The sequence below is a fragment of the Ranitomeya imitator genome, chromosome 3 (assembly GCF_032444005.1).
Source record: "Ranitomeya imitator isolate aRanImi1 chromosome 3, aRanImi1.pri, whole genome shotgun sequence".
NCBI lineage: Eukaryota > Metazoa > Chordata > Amphibia > Anura > Dendrobatidae > Ranitomeya > Ranitomeya imitator.
In genome coordinates, this window is record NC_091284.1 from 645,921,877 (window position 1) to 645,943,652 (window position 21,776).

General features: G+C 46.0%; 1 protein-coding gene across 1 annotated transcript; it reads left to right on the forward strand.

Moving 5' to 3' along the window:
- The first annotated feature begins 12,830 nt into the window (after positions 1–12,830).
- LOC138670649 (RNA polymerase-associated protein CTR9 homolog) lies at positions 12,831–16,453 on the forward strand. The gene has a single exon (XM_069758184.1). The coding sequence runs from the start codon at positions 12,876–12,878 to the stop codon at positions 16,350–16,352; it is 3,477 nt and encodes a 1,158-aa protein (XP_069614285.1). The 5' UTR covers positions 12,831–12,875; the 3' UTR covers positions 16,353–16,453.
- Positions 16,454–21,776: the final 5,323 nt, after the last annotated feature.

Genomic DNA, 21,776 nt, shown 5'->3' on the forward strand with positions numbered 1-21,776 from the left:
ATATAGGGATAAGGGCTTTATCCGACCACTCCAGCTCAGATGCCAGAGTGCGGAAATGGACGGCAAAAAGGCTGACCAAGGACGAGCCCTGAGTCAGTGCCAACAGTTGGAGCGCCGTGTCATGGGTGACACGAGGTCCTAGAAAGACCTGTTTCAGAGTGCTCAGGAATAACGGAGCACTCTGCACCACATGATCGCCACGCTCCCACAGCGGCGTAGCCCACTGCAACGCCCTGTCCGACAATAAGGAAATTATAAAGCCCACCTTAGCCCGCTCTGTAGGGAAACGAGAGGCCAGAAGCTCGAGATGTATTGAGCACTGACTCACGAAACCCCTACAGGACTTACTGTCACCAGAAAATTTCTCTGGTAGCGGGAGGCGAGATAGCGTCGGTACAGGAGCGGCAGTGGACAAGGTAGCTGCAGCCACACTTGCAGCCTGAACAGCGACAGCAGTAACATCCACAGCTGAGGTTGAACTCTCAAGAGCCGCCAACCTTCCCTCCAGCTGCTGGATGTACCGCTGTAAACGCTGGTCGTCCGCCATTTTACTAGCCAGACCCTGGCGCTAGTATTCTGTTAGGACTGGCGGAACGCACCAAGACAGATGGTATAGATGCGTTCGCAGTCCGTGGTCCACAGTGCAGGTGAAAACCTGCTGCTAGCAATTAGCAGACTATATGGCGGTACACTAGAGTATACAGGCGTGGGTTAACCTCACCCAGCGTGAAAGAAGCAATCCTGTTAAGGCACAGGACCGCGGTACCGCACCTAAAGCGCGAGCAAGTAGTCAGCGAACTCAACCCCAACTGGGATTGAAGTCCGATTAGACCCTTGCTGGCGCAACACCGCAACTGGGTGTGAAATGAAACAGAAGAGCATGCAGTGCCGCACTGACGAACGCCACTAACCACCCAGGCTTGGGTAAGGAAAGCACAGAGAAAGTGCATGGCGCCGTACTGGCGGTCACAGCAACTGGACGCTATAATGTGTGACTAGTGCTGTAGGATAAGTCGGGCGCTAGGTAGCAGCCATACACCTTCCGCGAACAGTCATACTATAGGGTAGGGGTATCCAAGGACGACTTGCACTCACAACATACACACATTAGCAATTGTTTGACAATACTAGCGCATGGCCGTGCGGTCATGCGCAGTTTATATAGCAGCAGCACAGGAAGTGGCCACAGCACTTTTGCCCTTCTAGGACCTGCCAAGAGGACCAATGGAATGTGCTGCAGAGCCTGAGCACATGACCCTCGATCTCCAACGGGAGACCTTACGCTGGGCATGCTCAGTACGTGCAGACAAGGACTTAGTCCCAGAGAAGTCCGCTCGCTGCTGACCAGCACAGACTTTAATAGCAGAGACTGGAGAAGCAGCAGTAACTCTCAGAACAGAGTGAGAATGAGCAAGATGCTGGGACCGACGTCCTTGCTGAGCAGACTCCACTGCGGCTGGACAAGAATAGGAGACCGCAGCGGAGGTGGCTCGAGATTCCCCCTGTGCAGAAGCGGGAACTCGACCCCTAACATCCCTTTTCAGAATAGCACATTGAGTAATAAATAAAATGACTTACCTAACCCTCCCTACAATTGGCGGAACATATCTTCAGGTGTGCTCTAGTCAGTGTGTGCACAATTATGTCATTGCACTTGTTGCCCTGAGTTTCAGGTGGTCCAGAAGGCACAGGTTAAATAATGGAACACAGTGTTGCTTCTCCAACTATATCTGCATCTTGGTGTTGCAGATAGTGAAAATTGGCACAGAGCTTACCCCCGACACAGATTCAGGACCTTTTGGAGGTATATGTACAATAAGATAGGTTCACAATTATCTAGCAATTTATTTACTTTTATTATTTCTTTCATATTGGACCTATTTTTTTTACTTGGAAAAGAATCAATTTAATCAGTAATAGTGTGGCACCCTTAGGGGTATTTGCCACAAAAATAGTTACTGACACTAGACACAAATACTAAAATAGCAAAACTGCACTACCACCTCCGGCCAGAAGGGGGAGCTCCAGAGACTCCCCTTAATCCATTCTGGTCTGAGAGAAGAAATGGCAGTTGGGCTAAGGAGCTGATAGTGAGAGGTCATACAGCTGAATTTCTAACAGCCCTATGACGGTTTCCAGGCCCAAATCACCGGCCTGAGGAGAAGAGGGACAGAGAAAAGGGACATTGTAAGAACCGGGTAGCATTAATCACTACCCAGAACAGGCGCAAAGACGGATACCGGATCCGTGGCTGTATTCATTATATATAATACAGCAACCGGAAAAACGTGAGGTGATATCAGCTTCACTAGGGCCGGACGCAGCAACAGACACAGAGTTCAGCGGTACTCCCGGAGGGGGTAAGCCGATAAAAAGACTCGGGTTGCCCGTCGAACCAGGACCCGGAGGGGACAGATTGGGCCGGCAGCCAGTTCACATACAGCAGCAGGGCCACACAGAAATTGCGCACAATAAGAGGCGAAGACCCTGGCAGGGTCAAAGTAACTCAGAGTTCCCATACAGACTCCGGTGACAGGACTGGTTGTAAATCCCTTTATGTTGAAGTAAACTGGTTAAACGTTTCAGTGCCTCAGACTTTAATTTGGACAATAGCTATCTATCCAGGATCAGGATCATAACCGCTGAGAGAACCTGCTGCTAATCAAGTAAGTGTCTGTTCCCTCATGATACCCCTTACACTGTGCATTGCCTGAGGCCACAGCACCGGGTCAAGCCACCCGTGACATCTCCCTCAAGAGACAGACCCCATTGGTCCGGTGCTGGGTACCCCGGTCTCCTGGGCGTCACAATTGGCGTCACGAACAGGATCTAGCCAGCCCGTATACCGGGTATTGTGTGCCGTGATTGGAACCCAAAACTGTGAAAACTTGGATGAAAAATCTTGAAAATTGACTTTATTAAAGAAAAATCCATTCCCCATTGAAAACTATTGAAAGTGACTTTTCCCCATTGGTTATAATGGAGTAAAGATGGCCGCCATCCCCTGAGGTAATCACTTCATAACCGTTAGGCACGAGACTGTTAATTGAGCTACGCCATCACCTGAGCCCCAGTCTAACTGAAAAACTTCAGAATCCGCCATTACAGAGCGCGGTGGGTGGGAGCAGCAGGGGGCGTGTCATTGTGGGCGGCACCAAGCTGAGCGCTCTGACATCAGAGCAAGGGGAAAATCGATCCTGCTGCACAGCGGAACGAATCTACACTATCCCGACGGAAGCGGAGGACCGGAAGGGTCCGGATTAACTAAGGGGGCACAGTATGTCGCAGCACGGAGACGCCGCAGCACCCGGCGACGCTAATGCAGCTGAAAGACAGAGTGTCGATAGAGAGTCCAGTAGCGCAGCGGTGCAAGGAGTGGCGCCCATCATGCCGGTGCTGATGCCATATACCCCGGGTGGCCCATGGCTTCCAATGTATGAAGGTGAGCCTAATACCCTTGACGATTTCAGAGAAAAGATGCTGGCCCATTTTGACATGTTCCCTGTGGGTGAAGTTCAGCGTGTTAGTCTCCTGATGATGCAGTTAAGTGGCCATGCTAAGCGAGAAGTCACAGCATGGGCAGCTGATCTAAAAGGCACTGTTGAACGCATATTTGCTGGATTAAAAGCTACATTTGAAACCACTGCCGGCAGCAAAGCTAAAGTACGATAATTTAATTGCAAACAAAAAGTTAATGAGGGCGTGAGAGACTTTGCCTTAAACCTGCAGGAAGCCCTTAAATCACTTACACTGGCTGAACCCATTTTTAACACCGGAGCGGATAAACTGCTAAGAGATCAATTTATTGAGGGACTCTACACCCCTTCTCACCGGGGGCATGTGAGCATGCTTGTTTTTAAGAACCCTGAATTGACATTTGCCCAATTAAAGGAGAGCGTTATACGTCTCCAGCTGGCAGAGGCACCTCGGGATCAGGAGCCTGCGCAACTCATGGCAGAGGCTCCTCAACAACATGGAGTACCAGTGACATCAGCTATGTCCGGGGCCATTGCTAAGCCCCTGGGGCCCAGTACTAATGAGGCTCTTCAACAGAAGCTTGACTCTTTAACTGATGTTGTTGCTTCAATGGCTAAAACTATGCAGGAGATGAGAGGACCCAAGATGGAGTTGTCAAACCGTAGAGAAGGTGTTCCATGGATGAGACCCCGGAAATACCTGACATGGAGAGGACGACCCCGCGACCGCTACCAACCGGATGGACAGCCCATTTGCCGCCGTTGCCAGCAGCCAGGCCACTTTGCACGAGATTGTGATTTAAACGGGAATCCCCTGGGAATGCGGGCCGCTTCACAGGAATGAACTTTCAAGGCCCAACACCCTGGCACGACAGGTACATCGGAGGACGACCCATTATCCCTATCGTGCTGGACGGAATTCCCCTCAACGCTTTGCTGGACACAGGTTCCCAGATTTCATCTATACCGTATATCCTTTATAAGAGGTACTGGGCTGATGCAGATATTGATAAAGGGCCCTCTGATGTTGAACTAGATATATGGGCCAGTAATGGTAAGTTGGTACCGAAACTAGGATTCAGGGAGATGACCATAAAGATTGGTAAATTAGAATTGAAGAAACAGGGTATAATTGTTGTTGATGTTGACCGGCGGAACTGTGAACCAACTGTATTGATAGGAATGAATGTGTTAGAGAACTGCTTTTCCGAAGTCATTTCTGTCTTACAGCAAATTGCTGAAACTGCCCAATCCTGCCAGCTGAGAGTTCTCCGGAGGGAAATAAAAGTATTGATGTTAAGGCAACAGGTAGAAGTTGCAGGTGGAGAAATCGGCAGTGTGAGGGTAAGTGATTCAACGTCTATTGTAATCCCACCAAAAACAGAAATGCTGGTATGGTGTAGAGCAGCCATTGGTACTAAGGGACGAGATTATCAAGCCTTAATAGAACCAGTGTACACCGACAGCAGGCCCACTATACTCACAGCACGAGGGATAGTCGAGGTACACCGGGGACGAGTGCCGGTACGACTTTTGAACTGTGGAGAGGAAGAGGTCACTTTGCCAAGGTATGCTACAATGGCAAAGCTATATACTGTTGACAACAATGCCATCACAGCCATTGAGCCCTTAGAACCAACCTGTCAGGTGGAAGGCAATGGCTCAGATGGAGAAATGGAGGATTGGTGCCAACAGCTACACGTGGGCATAAATTCAACACCTACCCATCAAAAACAAGGGGTGTATAGGCTAGTGACGGAATATGAACAAGTCTTCAGTAAACACCCATTGGACTTCGGACGGATAGAAGGGGTAGAACACACAATCCCCACAGGTGACCATCCCCCAATAAAAGAAAGATATAGACCCATACCGCCCGCTCACTATCAATGTGCAAAAGATATGCTGAGGGAAATGAAACAGGCCGGGGTAATAAGAGACAGCTGTAGCCCCTGGGCGGCCCCTCTAGTGATTGTCAAAAAAAAAGATGGAACTATGAGAATGTGCATAGACTACCGGCAGATTAATAACATCACCCATAAAGATGCCTACCCTTTGCCTAGGATAGAAGAGTCCTTGACTGCTTTGAAATCTGCTAATTATTTTTCCACCTTAGACTTAACAAGCGGGTATTGGCAAGTCCCTGTGGCTGAGAGAGATAAGGAAAAGACGGCATTCACCACACCAATGGGTCTAAGTGAATTTAATCGCATGCCGTTCGGACTCTGCAATGCATCCGGTACCTTCCAGCGGCTGATGGAATGCTGCCTCGGACACAAGAACTTCGAGACCGTCCTCCTGTACCTAGATGATATGATCGTCTACTCAAAGACTTACGAACAACACTTAAAAGACTTGGCAGAAGTGTTCGAAGCCTTATTCAGGTATGGCATGAAAATCAAGCCATCCAAATGTCACCTTCTCAAGCCAAAGGTACAGTACCTGGGACACATCGTGAGTTCGGAGGGAGTAGCACCGGATCCTGAGAAAATAACCGCCATAAGGGATTGGCCGAGACCTACCAGCGCAAAAGAAGTGAGGCAATTCCTGGGATTGGTGGGTTACTATCGCAGATTTATAAAAGGATTTACCAAGTTGGCAGCCCCCTTGCAAGACGCCTTGGTAGGGCAGACGAAGAAACCTTCAAACCGAAACCCTCCTTTCCAGTGGAACGACGAAAGGGAAGACTCCTTTGAACAACTAAAGAAGGCACTAACCGGAGAAGAGGTTCTGGCATACCCAGATTACCATCAACCTTTCATCCTCTACACCGATGCCAGTAATGTGGGACTAGGAGCGGTGCTGTCACAAAAGCAAGGAGGTCGGGAGAAAGTAATCGCCTTTGCAAGTAGAAAGCTCCGGCCTACTGAAAGAAATCCAGAAAATTATAGCTCCTTCAAATTGGAACTACTGGCAGTAGTTTGGGCTGTGACGGAACGTTTCAAACACTATCTGGCCGCTGCAGAATTTATTGTCTATACTGACAACAATCCGTTGACCCACCTGGACACAGCCAAATTAGGTGCGTTAGAACAGCGATGGATAGCCCGGTTATCTAATTACAACTTTAAGATCAAGTATCGAGCAGGTCGCAAGAATGGAAATGCCGATGCCCTATCCCGGATGCCACACTTGAGAGATGTAAAAGAAGAAACGGGGGAGCTTGAAGAAATTGAACTACCAGACTTCCATCGTCCCAAGGCTAAACATCATCAGTCAAGTACCTATCAGAAACAACAAGAGGTGAATTTTAATCCGTTAGCACACCATAGATGGGCTGACACCCAAGACAGCAATCCGGCTGTGAAGTTGGTGAAGGAACTCTTGACTGAGCAAAGTGCATATCCCGATGAGGATGCCCCAGAAGAGACGCATCAACTCTGGAAAGAGAGAGGCAAAATGTTCCTGTATCAAGGGAAGCTCTGTAGAAGGTACACCAATCCGAAAACACATGAATTGGTTTGGCAGATTATCGTGCCTAAACAAGATGTCAAGATGGTCCTCGAAGCTTACCATAATGGTGCTGGTCACTTTGGTTGGAAAAAGTTAGAAGTACTTCTAAGAGAAAGATTTTATTGGGTCGGGATGAGAAAATCAATCGAACAGTGGTGCAGAGATTGTGGCCCGTGCAACCTCAGAAGAAACGATCAAAAGAACCAAAGAGCACCACTGCAGCCCATAATCACCAAACAACCACTTGAACTTGTAGCCATAGACCACGTGAAGTTAATACCAAGCCGGTCCGGCTATGTCTATGCCTTGACCATCGTGGACCATTATTCACGCTTCTTGGTAGTAGTACCCGTAAAAAAAAGATCTGACAGCAAAAACAGCAGCCAAAGCGTTCCAAACGTACTTTTTTAGACCCCATGGATATCCGGAACAGGTTCTCACCGACCAAGGTACAGCCTTTGAATCAGAGATCTTCAGAGAATTCTGTAATATGTATGGTTGCAAAAAGATCAGGACGACGGCCTATCATCCACAAACAAACGGCTTATACGAGAAGATGAACCATATTGTAATAGACCTACTAAAGACTTTACCTGAGACAGAAAGGAATCAATGGCCAGATAAATTGCCTGACTTGGTGGATCTGTATAATCATGTCCCGGTGAGCTCCACCAACTGCACCCCAGCTTACCTTATGCGTGCAAGACCCGGCCAATTACCAATCGATCTAGAAATGGGAATTCTGAAACCAGATGCAGAAGTTCAAGACTCCAATTGGGATATCATACGGCAAAAGCAGTATCGCCAAGTGCAAGAGAGTGTGGAAAAAAGCCTTCAGCAAACTAGAGAAAGACAAGAGCGAACTTTCAACCAGAATGCTCTAGCGACCCCATTAACCCCTTTACCCCCAAGGGTGGTTTGCACGTCAATGACCAGGCCAATTTTTACAATTCTGACCACTGTCCCTTTATGAGGTTATAACTCCGAAACGTTTCCACGGATCCTGGTGATTCTGACATTGTTTTCTCGTGACATATTGTACTTCATGATAGTGGTAAAATTTCTTTGATAGTACCTGCGTTTATTTGTGAAAAAAATGGAAATTTGGCGAAAATTTTGAAAATTTCGCAATTTTCAAAGTTTGAATTTTTATGCAATTAAATCACAGAGATATGTCACACAAAATACTTAATAAGTAACATTTCCCACATGTCTCCTTTACATCAGCATAATTTTGGAACCAATTTTTTTTTTTGTTAGGGAGTTATAAGGGTTAAAAGTTGACCAGCAATTTCTCATTTTTACAACACCATTTTTTTTTAGGGACCACGTCTCATTTGAAGTCATTTTGAGGGGTCTATATGATAGAAAATGCCCAAGTGTGACACCATTCTAAAAACTGCACCCCTCAAGGTGCTCAAAACCACATTCAAGAAGTTTATTAACCCTTCAGGTGTTTAATAGGAATTTTTGGAATGTTTAAATAAAAATGAACATTTAACTTTTTTTACACAAAAAATTTACTTCAGCTCCAATTTGTTTTATTTTACCAAGGGTAACAGGAGAAAATGGACCCCAAAAGTTGTTGTCCAATTTGTCCTGAGTACGCTGATACCCCATATGTGGCAGTAAACTACTGTTTGGGCGCATGGGAGAGCTCGGAAGGGAAGGAGCGCCGTTTGACTTTTCAATGCAAAATTGACTGGAATTGAGATGGGACGCCATGTTGCGTTTGGAGAGCCCCTGATGTGCCTAAACATTGAAACCCCCCACAAGTGACACCATTTTGGAAAGTAGACCCCCTAAGGAACTTATCTGGATGTGTGGTGAGCACTTTGACCCACCAAGTGCTTCACAGAAGTTTATAATGCAGAACCGTAAAAATAAAAAATCATATTTTTTCACAAAAATTATATTTTTGCCCCCAATTTTTTATTTTTCCAAGGGTAAGAGAAGAAATTGGACCTCAAAAGTTGTTGTCCAATTTGTCCTGAGTACGCTGATACCCCATATGTGGCAGTAAACCACTGTTTGGGCGCATGGGAGAGCTCGGAAGGGAAGGAGCGCCGTTTGACTTTTCAATGCAAAATTGACAGAAATTGAGATGGGACGCCATGTTGCGTTTGGAGAGCCACTAATGTGCCTAAACATTGAAACCCCCCACAAGTGACACCAGTTTGGAAAGTAGACCCCCTAAGGAACTTATCTGGATGTGTGGTGAGCACTTTGACCCACCAAGGGCTTCAGAGAAGTTTATAATGCAGAGCCATAAAAATAAAACAAAATTTTTTTCCCACAAAAATTATTTTTTAGCCCCCAGTTTTGTATTTTCCCTACGGTAACAAGAGAAATTGGACCCCAAAAGTTGTTGTCCAATTTGTCCTGAGTACGCTGATACCCCATATGTGGGGGGGAACACCGTTTGGGCGCATGGGAGGGCTCGGAAGGGAAGGAGCGCCATTTGGAATGCAGACTTAGATGGAATGGTCTGCAGGCGTCACATTGCGTTTGCAGAGCCCCTAATGTACCTAAACAGTAGAAATCCCCCACAAGTGACACCATTTTGGAAAGTAGACCCCCTAAGGAACTCATCTTGATGTGTTGTGAGAGCTTTGAACCCCCAAGTATTTCACTATAGTTTATAACGCAGAGCCGTGCAAATAAAAAAATTTTTTTTTCCACAAAAATTATATTTTAGCCCCCAGTTTTGTATTTTTCCAAGGTTAGCAGGAGAAATTGGACCCTAAATGTTGTTGTCCAATTTGTCCTGAGTTCGCTGATACCCGATATGTGGGGGGGAACCACCGTTTGGGCGCATGGGAGGGCTCGGAAGGGAAGGAGCATCATTTGGAATGCAGACTTAGATGGATTGGTCTGCAGGTGTCACATTGCGTTTGCAGAGCCCCTAATGTACCTAAACAGTAGAAACCCCCCACAAGTGACCCCATATTGGAAACTAGACCCCTCAATGAACTTATCTAGATGTGTTGTGAGAACTTTGAACCCCCAAGTGTTTCACTACAGTTTATAACGCAGAGCCGTGAAAATAAAAAATCTTTTTGTTTTCCCACAAAAATTATTTTTTAGCCCCCAGTTTTGTATTTTCCCAAGGGTAACAGGAGAAATTGGTCCACAAAAGTTGTTGTCCAATTTGTCCTGAGTACGCTGATACCCTATATGTGAGGGTAAACCCCTGTTTTGGCACACAGGAGAGCTCGGAAGGGAAGGAGCACTGTTTTACTTTTTCAACGCAGAATTGGCTGGAATTGAGATCGGACGCCATGTCGTGTTTGGAGAGCCCCTGATGTGTCTAAACAGTGGAAACCCCCCAATTATAACTGAAACCCTAATCCAAACACACCCCTAACCCTAATCCCAACAGTAACCCTAACCACACCTCTAACCCTGACACACCCCTAACCCTAATCCCAACCCTATTCCCAACTGTAAATGTAATCTAAACCCTAATCCTAACTTTAGCCCCAACCCTAACTGTAGCCCCAACCCTAACCCTAGCCCTAACCCTAACCCTAGCCCTAACCGTAACCCTAGCCCTAGCCCTAACCCTAACCCTAGCCCTAACCCTAGCCCTAACCCTAGCCCTAGCCCTAACCCTAGCCCTAACCCTAGCCCTAACCCTAGCCCTAACCCTAACCCTAGCCCTAACCCTAGCCCTAGCCCTAACCCTAACCCTAGCCCTAACCCTAGCCCTAGCCCTAACCCTAGCCCTAATGGGAAAATGGAAATAAATACATTTTTTTTTATTTTTCCCTAACTAAGGGGGTGATGAAGGGGGGTTTGATTTACTTTTGTAGCGGGTTTTTTAGCGGATTTTTATGATTGGCAGCCGTCACACACTGAAAGACCCTTTTTATTGCAAAAAATATTTTTTGCAATACCACATTTTGAGAGCTATAATTTTTCCATATTTTGGTCCACAGAGTCATGTGAGGTCTTGTTTTTTGCGGGACGAGTTGACGTTTTTATTGAAAACATTTTCGGGCACGTGACATTTTTTGATCGCTTTTTATTCTGATTTTTGTGAGGAAGAATGACCAAAAACCAGCTATTCATGAATTTCTATTGGGGGAGGCGTTTATACCGTTCCGCGTTTGGTAAAATTGATAAATCAGTTTTATTCTTCGGGTCAGTACGATTACAGCGACACCTCATTTATATCATTTTTTTATGTTTTGGCGCTTTTATACGATAAAAACTATTTTACAGAAAAAATAATTATTTTTGCATCGCTTTATTCTCAGGACTATAACTTTTTTATTTTTTGCTGATGATGCTGTATGGCAGCTCATTTTTTGCGGGACAATATGATGCTTTCAGCGGTACCATGGTTATTTATATCTGTCCTTTTGATCGCGTGTTATTCCACTTTTTGTTCGGCGGTATGATAATAAAGCGTTGTTTTTTGCCTCGTTTTTTTTTTTTTTTCTTACGGTGTTTACTGAAGGGGTTAACTAGTGGGACAGTTTTATAGGTCGGGTCGTTATGGACGCGGCGATACTAAATATGTGTACTTTTATTGGTTTTTTTTTTATTATTTAGATGAAGAAATGTATTTATGAGAATAATATTTTTTTTTTTTTTCATTATTTTGGAATATTTTTTTTTATTTTTTTTACACATTTGGAATTTTTTTTTTTTACTTTTTTACTTTGTCCCAGGGGGGGACATCACAGATCAGTGATCTGACAGTGTGCACAGCACTCTGTCAGATCACTGATCTGATAGCAGTGCAGGCTGCTTCACAGTGCCTGCTCTGAGCAGGCTCTGTGAAGCCACCTCCCTTCCTGCAGGACCCGGATCCGCGGCCATCTTGGATCCGGGGCTGGAGGGAGCAGGGAGGGAGGTGAGACCCTCGCAGCAACGCGATCACATCGCGTTGCTCCGGGGGTCTCAGGGAAGCCCGCAGGGAGCCCCCTCCCTGCGCGGTGCTTCCCTGCACCGCCGGCACATCGCGATCATCTTTGATCGCGGTGTGCCAGGGGTTAATGTGCCGGGGGCGGTCCGTAACCGCTCCTGGCACATAGTGCCGGATGTCAGCTGCGATAAGCAGCTGACACCCGGCCGCGATCGGCCGCGCTCCCCCCGTGAGCGCGGCCGATCGGCTATGACATACTATCCCGTCCAGGGTCAGATAAGCCCAGGGCACCTCGACGGGATAGTACGTCTAAGGTCACAGAGGGGTTAAGACCGGGTGACCAAGTGCTCAAGAGAAATCGTCGAACCAATAAACTAGACAATCAGTGGGAAGCCGTACCCTACACAGTTTTACCAACAAGAATGGATAATCCTAAAATGTGTCTCATTAGCAAAAACGGAGGCTTAACATCTGTACTAGTGTCAAGAGACAATCTTAAATTATGTCCGGAAGCATTGAAAGAGCCAGAAGTTGTCCAGCCAGAACCAGAAGTTATTCAACCCATGCAGGTCCAACCAGTAAAGGAAAAAGAAGATGAAATGTATCACACCTGTATAGGAGACTTTCCCAAAACCCTACTAACATACCATGGTGCAGTAGTGGTTCCCATGGTGGCCTTTTACCCAACACCGAACCCAATACCAGAAGTCCCAAGACAGGAAGAGGCTGACCCCGTACTACAGGAGGTTCCAGGCCAGGAAGAACAGATTCCTGGTCAGAGTAATCCCATTCACGGTGGACTTGCCAACTCCATAGTCGTGGAATTATCTTTAGCAGAGCAGGCAGATACTACATCCGCAGTAGACAGTAGTACACCACATGAAGAGATACCACCATTACGTAGATCACAGCGTAGTACCCAGGGTCAATTACCGGCCAGGTATGCAAATTACCAACTATAAAGCTTATAATGTGAATTGTATATATGTTATGCTGTATATAGTTAAACAGTTGATCTACGGTTGATCTAGGTCGCAGGTTGGACGGTGGGAACTGAGGAAGCGGCAACGATGTCCCGCGGCTCCATCGAGATCCCTCTCCGGGACACTGACGAGGTCATCGAGCTTGACTTCGATCAGTTACCGGAGGGGGATGAGGTGATCAGTATCCTGAAGCAGGAGCACACCCAGCTGCACATATGGATCGCCTTGGCGCTGGAGTATTACAAGCAGGGAAAGACAGAAGACTTTGTGAAGCTGCTGGAGGCGGCACGAATAGATGGCAACCTAGACTACCGGGACCATGAGAAAGATCAGATGACCTGTCTGGATACACTGGCAGCCTACTATGTCCAGCAGGCCCGGAAAGAGAAGAATAAAGACAGCAAGAAGGAGCTCATCACCCAAGCCACCCTGCTGTACACGATGGCCGACAAGATCATCATGTACGACCAGAACCACTTGCTGGGCAGAGCCTGCTTCTGCCTGCTGGAGGGAGACAAGATGGACCAGGCGGATGCCCAGTTTCACTTCGTTCTCAACCAGTCTCCGAATAACATTCCCGCTTTGCTCGGAAAGGCTTGCATCTCCTTTAACAAGAAGGACTACAGAGGAGCCCTGGCCTACTATAAGAAGGCTCTGCGGACCAACCCCGGCTGCCCTGCCGGCGTGAGGTTAGGAATGGGACACTGTTTTGTAAAACTCAACAAGATGGATAAAGCTCGCTTGGCCTTTGGACGGGCGCTGGACCTGAACCCCAAATGTGTGGGTGCCCTGGTCGGGTTGGCAGTTCTGGAGCTTAACAACAAGGAGGCCGATTCCATAAAAAATGGCGTCCAGCTGCTGTCGAAAGCGTACACCATTGACCCCAGCAACCCTATGGTGCTCAATCACTTGGCCAATCATTTTTTCTTCAAGAAGGATTACAGCAAAGTTCAGCACCTGGCTCTCCACGCGTTTCACAACACTGAAGTAGAGGCCATGCAGGCAGAGAGCTGCTACCAGCTGGCCCGCTCCTTCCACGTGCAGGAGGATTACGATCAGGCGTTTCAGTACTACTATCAGGCCACACAGTTTGCCGCTGCCTCGTTTGTGCTTCCGTTTTTCGGACTGGGACAGATGTATATTTACCGAGGCGATAAGGAGAACGCAGCTCAGTGCTTCGAAAAGGTGCTAAAGGCCTATCCCAACAACTACGAGACCATGAAGATCCTGGGGTCATTGTACGCCGCCTCCGAGGATCAGGAGAAGAGGGACATTGCAAAGAGTCACCTGAAGAAGGTCACCGAGCAGTACCCGGATGACGTGGAGGCATGGATTGAGCTCGCTCAGATCTTGGAGCAGACTGACATCCTGAATGCCCTGTCTGCCTACGGCACAGCCACCCGGATCCTACAGGAGAAGGTGCAGGCGGATGTTCCTCCAGAGATCCTGAATAATGTGGGAGCCCTTCACTACCGTCTGGGCAACCTTGGAGAAGCAAAGAAATACTTCTTGGTTTCCCTGGATCGCGCCAAAGCAGAAGCCGAACACGACGAACATTACTACAGCGCCATTTCCGTTACCACCAACTATAACCTGGCGAGATTGTACGAGGCGCTGTGCGAGTTTCACGAATCGGAGAAGTTGTACAAGAACATCCTGCGGGAACATCCCAACTATGTGGACTGTTACTTGCGTCTTGGAGCCATGGCCAGAGATAGAGGAAACTTCTACGAGGCTTCAGATTGGTTTAAAGAAGCTCTTCAGATTAACCAGGATCACCCCGACGCTTGGTCCTTGATTGGAAACTTGCACTTGGCCAAACAGGAATGGGGACCCGGACAAAAGAAGTTTGAAAGGATTTTGAAGCAACCATCCACCCAGAATGACACCTATTCTATGTTGGCACTGGGCAATGTGTGGCTACAGACGCTGCACCAACCCACCCGAGATCGTGAAAAGGAAAAGCGTCACCAGGATCGTGCTCTGGCGATCTACAAACAGGTGCTGAGAAATGACTCCAAGAATCTGTATGCAGCAAACGGCATAGGGGCCGTGTTGGCACACAAAGGATACGTGCGAGAAGCCCGTGATGTATTCGCCCAGGTCAGAGAAGCCACCGCCGAGATCAGTGACGTCTGGCTGAACTTGGCCCATATCTACGTGGAGCAGAAGCAGTACATCAGCGCCGTGCAGATGTATGAAAACTGTCTGCGCAAGTTCTACAAGCACCAGAACACGGAGGTCCTGCTCTACTTGGCCCGAGCCTTGTTCAAATGCGGGAAACTGCAGGAGTGTAAGCAGATTCTGCTGAAGGCTCGTCACGTGGCCCCTAATGACACCGTCCTCATGTTTAATGTGGCCCTGGTGCTGCAGAGGCTGGCGACATCCGTGCTGAAAGACGAGAAGAGCAACCTGAAGGAAGTACTGAACGCTGTCAAAGAGCTGGAACTCGCCCACCGATATTTCAATTACTTGAGTAAAGTTGGTGACAAGATGAGGTTTGATTTGGCGCTCGCAGCGTCTGAGGCCAGGCAATGCTCCGATCTTCTGAGTCAGGCTCAGTATCACGTGGCTCGGGCTCGCAAGCAGGATGAGGAAGAGAAGGAGCTGAGAGCCAAGCAAGAGCAGGAGAAGGAGGTTCTGCGGCAGAAGCTGCTGAAGGAACAGGAAGAGAAACGTCTCAAAGAGATCGAGGAGCAGAAGAAACTCTTGGAGCAAAGGGCGCAATATGTGGAGAAGACCAAGAACATCCTGCAGTTCACTGGAGAGATGGAGACTCCAAAAGAGAAGAAGCGAGGTGGCGGCCGGCGATCCAAAAAGAATGGGGAGTTTGAGGAGTTTGTCAACGATGACTCTGATGAGGACCTGCCTCCAAAAAAGAGGAGGAAGAGGAAGGGCGGCGGAAGCAGCAGCGGAGGCGAGCAGGAGGGAGGAGATGAGAATGAAGGAGAGAAGAAGAAAAAGCGAAGGAAGAGGCCGCAGAAGTCTGGTGACGGCTCGGATGACGATGAGGATCAACGTCCCCGTGCCAAAAAGAGACCACCAAAGAAACAGCCAGCCAAAGTGGAAAGGACGCCGGCCTCCATGAAAGGGAAGATCAAGTCCAAAGCCATGATCTCCTCCAGCGATGACTCTTCAGACGAGGACAAGCTTAAAATTGCTGACGAAGGAAACGTCCAAAACAGCAACAGCGACTCAGACGTCGACACCCGACCCTCCAAGAAACGCATAATGTCCGACAGCGATTCTGACGGTGGACACAAATCTGGAAGTGACGCTGGCAGCGGCCGGAGATCCCAGCAGTCAGGTGACGAATCTGACAACAACACCTGGGCACGGAAGAGACCGAGAACAGATTCTGGCTCTGACAATGAATCGGTCCAGTCCCCCCAACGCAGCAGATCCGGGGGATCGGATAACGAGTCACGCGCCGCTTCCCGGAGTCCAGAGTCGGATAGAGAGTCTGGCAACGAGGGATCTGTCCAAGGATCTGGAAACGAGTCCGAACCAGAAGCATCCAACAACGAAAAGTCCGAGCGCGGATCTGATGATGACAGCGACTAAATGTGAAACTTTCAATATTGAATGTAAATATTTAAAAAATACAAATTTTCTAAACCCCGGAAAAAGAGGTTTCAGCTGTAAACGTCGCCACCTTTGGCGTTTTGTAAAATCCCAGTGTTATGTCTGACTTGGTAGCTGTGACTGTTATTTTGTCAGTTTTCGATCATTCTGTTTTTTTTTTTTTTTTTTTTTTTTTTTTTGTTTTTTTTTGTTTTTTTGGAGGGATGATTTATAGAGTTGTTAAGAAACTTCTTTTTGGGGTTATCGCAAATAAAGTGCAGAACATTTTTTTTTTTTTTAAGCAAAGATGAACTCAACTCCACTTACTCAACAGTACAACATTTTTTACTTATTAAGTGCAAACATTTAGCCTTTCCTTTCCTCTAGTCACATCCATAACTGCATTTATAGAGCGTCGTGCTCTGCTGCTGTACATTCACATCCTGGCGCTGTAATGTTTACAGAATTGTGATTGCAGCTTTGAATGTGACTGGAGCATAAAATATGATGGTACTCATGATGGGTATTTTCTGTTATTCATAATGCAGCTTTACTCTTAAAGGGTTGTTCTTATAAGATGGTACTGCTGCCATTTACTGCTTACTACGTTTTTCAGCTGTTCTTGAGATATTACCACTTTTTTTTTTTGTTGTTGTTGTTTTGTTTACAGCTTGTTACCTTAGAGACCGACCACCATTGCTGGTTAGCAAAATATGCGCAGTGATTACAAACTGTCTGCTTGTGAGCGTTTTTTTTTTTTTTTTTTTTTAAAGCCAGGATCGCTGGAGTGCAATGTTACCTCCTATTCCCAGCCTGCTTCATTGCAGTATGGGCAGCATGGTGGCGCAGTGGTTAGCACTCTACAGCCTTGCAGCGCTGGGGTCCTGGGTTCTAATCCCACCCAGGACAACATCTGCAAAGAGTTTGTATGTTCTCTCCGTGTTTGCGTGGGTTTCCTCCGGGCACTCCGGTTTCCTCCCACATTCCAAAGACATACTGATAGGAATTCTAGATTGTGAGCCCAATCGGGGACAGTGATGATAATGTGTGCAAACTGTAAAGCGCTGCGGAATATGTTAGCGCTATATAAAAAAAAATAAAAAATAAAGAAAGAACAGAAAATGTAGTATAGTCATTGTTATCAGCCTGCAACGTTTAAGCCCAGTGCCTACAGAGACTTGTCTGTATGAACTTCTTGCATATTCTTGAACTTTTTATCAGCCCGGAGGTACTAAATCAAAGCTCCGGAAAGACTGCTTTTTGAACTTTGCTTTTTGCTCTTTTTGAACTTTCTTTAGACTTTATATTGAGTACCTTCAAGGGTAGAACTGTATTAATGGACGCTATTTGAAGTGACTTTTTACAGAACTCTATTTTTGTTTCCTTGAGTGGTTTTTGTAACTTTTCATTTTTAAGACTCTGTACATATTAATTGTTATTTCAAAATGTTATCGTCCCACAGTCCCGGAGTACTGTTCTTAACTAAGGGGGAATGTGGCACCCCTAGGGGTATTTGCCACAAAAATAGTTACTGACACTAGACACAAATACTAAAATAGCAAAACTGCACTACCACCTCCGGCCAGAAGGGGGAGCTCCAGAGACTCCCCTTAATCCATTCTGGTCAGAGAGAAGAAATGGCAGTTGGGCTAAGGAGCTGAAAGTGAGAGGTCATACAGCTGAATTTCTAACAGCCCTATGACGGTTTCCAGGCCCAAATCACCGGCCTGAGGAGAAGAGGGACAGAGAAAAGGGACATTGTGAGAACCGGGTAGCATTAATCACTACCCAGAACAGGCGCAAAGACGGATACCGGATCCATGGCTGTATTCATTATATATAATACAGCAACCGGAAAAACGTGAGGTGATATCAGCTTCACTAGGGCCGGACGCAGCAACAGACACAGAGTTCAGCGGTACTCCCGGAGGGGGTAAGCCGATAAAAGGACTCGGGTTGCCCGTTGAACCAGGACCCGGAGAGGACAGATTGGGCCGGCAGCCAGTTCACATACAGCAGCAGGGCCACACAGAAATTGCGCACAATAAGAGGCGAAGACCCCGGCAGGGTCAAAGTAACTCAGAGTTCCCATACAGACTCCGGTGACAAGACTGGTTGTAAATCCCTTTATGTTGAAGTAAACTGGTTAAACGTTTCAGTGCCTCAGACTTTAATTTGGACAATAGCTATCTATCCAGGATCAGGATCATCACCGCTGAGAGAACCTGCTGCTGATCAAGTAAGTGTCTGTTCCCTCATGATACCCCTTACACTGTGCATTGCCTGAGGCCACAGCACCGGGTCAAGCCACCCGTGACATCTCCCTCAAGAGACAGACCCCATTGGTCCGGTGCTGGGTACCCCGGTCTCCTGGGCTTCACAATAGCTGTAAACCAAAGTGAGAAATTTGTCCCTTGGCTCATAGAGTCATTAATTTCCTGCATTATAGATTTTTGTGATGTTATTTATAGCATGATTCCTGTTTATATTGACACCGTGTGTACATTTTCTCCTCTTTGATGTTCCTCTTGAATCTTTGCAATCTTTAGATCTAAATCTGCATGTCCTATTTAGTACTGCTATACCGAGAATTTTCAAGACATCGCATTCTGAAGCTTCTTACAATAAAGACCCTGGATCCGACTCCACTTAGCATGCGGCTTCATCCAGCCTTTATCAATAGTCTGTAATCTCTTTTCGCATTACATATTTTCCTTCCGGCTGTAAGTTTAATTGAAGCTTTCACACTCCAGATTGGAGCAGTCATCTGTATTATAAATGACACCCTTAGTAGTTGACACCTGACAACGCTGTACAGGTTCATGTGTGTCTTGACATTGTGGGGCTGAATCTTTTGCAGAGCTTCTCACATGATTTTGAGTGCTAACGGCTGTGAAAAGGTCTCCAGTTTTTTGTTTGTGTCAATAAATTTTATTTTTTTAATGTAGGTGATAATGCAGAGAACTATTTTGGGATTTTTATTATCACTGTGATACTACGCTGGTGTCCTGAGGCCTGAACCCATCCACTGAACTTGTGATGCATTTATTCTTCTCATTTTATTATTTTTTCTATTAAGGCACAGTAGATCTATTATCACTTGGTTTTCTTGCTTCTTTATTAACTGATTGATCATGATTCGGGTCAGTTTTTACCATCCCCAGTGTTGCGATCGCTGTTATTAATGGAATAACGGTGACCGCAAAAATAAAAAAAGTCAGATTTCCCATTTAATTTCTCTCTCCTCTGATGTGATCGAACATCAGAGGAGAGAGAAATGGGGACCCCCAATTTCCCCCTGGTACCTTCGGTGTCCCTGCATCCTCCCATGATCATAGTGATCAAAATAAAAAAAAATTGTAAATAAATCCCCCATTTATCGCCCCCTTAGCTAGCTAAAAATAATAAAATAAAAAATATATATTTATTTCCATTTTTCCATTAGCGTTAGAGTTGGGCTAAAGTTATGGTTGGGCTAAAGTTATGGTTGGGCTAAAGTTAGGGTTAGAGTTAGGCTAGGGTTAGGGTTGGGCTAGGGTTAGGGATGGGGCAAGGGTTAGAGTTGGGCTAAAGTTATGGTTGGGCTAAAGTTAGATTTGGGGCTAGAGTTAGAGTTGGGCTAAAGTTAGGGTTAGGCTAGGGTTAGGTTTGTGGTTATGATTGGGATTATAGTTATGGTTGGGATTAGGGTTAGGGGTGTGTTAGGGATATTTTTGTGGCTAAGGTTATGGTTAGGGTTGGGATTAGGATAAGAGATGAGTTGGGGTTAGGGTTGGAGTTAGAATTGGGGGATTCCACTGTTTAGGTACATCAGGGGGTCTCCAAACGTGACATGGCGCCATCATTGATTCCAGCCAATTTTGCGTTCAAAAAGTAAAATGGTGCTCTCTCTCTTCTGAGCCCTGCCATGTGCCCAAAAAGTGGCTTTTCCCCAAACTTGGGGTTTTGGCGTACTCAGGAGAAAATGCACAAAAATGTTGTGGTCCATTTTCTCATGATACCCTTGTGAAAATAAAAAAAAATTGGTTCCAAAGTAAATTTTATTGTGAAAAAAGTAAAATGTTCATGTTTGCCTTCCACATTGCTTTAGTTCTCGTGAAGCATTTGAAGGGTTAATAAACTTCTTGAATGTGGTTTTGCGCACTTCTAGGGGGTGCAGTTTTTAGAATCGTGTCACTTTTGGGTATTTTATGTCATATTGACCCCCCAAAGTCACTTCAAATGTGAGGTGGTCCATAAAAAAAAAATGGTTTTGTAAATTTTGTTGGGAAAATTAGAAATCGCAGGTCAAATTTTAACTAGTGATGAGCGAGTGTGCTCGTTACTCGAGTTTTCCGAGCATGTTCAGGTGTTCTCTGAGTATCTTGGGCATGCTTGTAGATTATGTTTATGTCTCCTCAGCTGCATGATTTGTGGCTGCTGAACAGCCTTAGTACATGTGGGGATTCCGTAACAAACAGGCAATCCCTGCATGTGTTTAGGCTGTCTAACAGCCACAAATCATGCAGCTGTGCGGACACAAACATAATCTATGAGCACGCCCATGATACTTGGAGAACACCCGAGCATGCTCGGAAAACTCGAGTAACGAGCACACTCATCACTACTTTTAACCCTTATAATATCCTAGCAAAAAAAATGTTTCCAAAATTGTGCTAATGTAAAGTTGACATGTGAGAAATGCTATTTCCTAACTATTTTGTGTGACACCATTATCTGATTTAAGGATACAAAAATGAAAAGTTAGAAAATTGCAAAATTTTCAAAATTGTTGCCAAATTTTAGTATTTTCATAAATAAACGCAAGTTATATCGAATAAATTTTACCACTAACATTAAATACAGTATGTCACAAAAAACAATCTCAGAATCAGTGAGATACATGAAAGCTTTAGAAAGCTATAACTTCATAAATTGACAGTGGTCAGAATTGTAAAAATTGGCTTGGTCATTAAGTACCAAATTGGCTCTGTCATTAAGGGGTTAAAAGAGCTGTACCCTTGTTTTTGAGCAGGCAGATGGTATATGGACTGTACTGAATGCTGTTTGTGTATGCCAAAAAGGCTGAATATGTCTATTTTGTGTTGGAGTGGTAAATGTTTAATTACCTAGCTGAAGATATAAATGAAAAGCATTCCTTTGACTACCTCGTTAAGCAGCCTAGTGAACCGATTCTACCACAGTTGGTTCTTTGAATGCGAGCAGAAATCCCAGAGGACAGGGGATTAAGATCGATAAGCTATATGTCCTGGTTCAAGGCAGCTGTACTTGTACCAGTGTGATTTGAATTCATAGAGGATCTAAGCTCAACCTCTCTAAAACGAAATCTCTGCTCCCGCCATCTACTAACCTCCCTAAATCTGTCATTTGCCTCTCCTTGGGTGGCACCATAATAATGACTAGGCAGCAGGTGCGCTGTCTGGG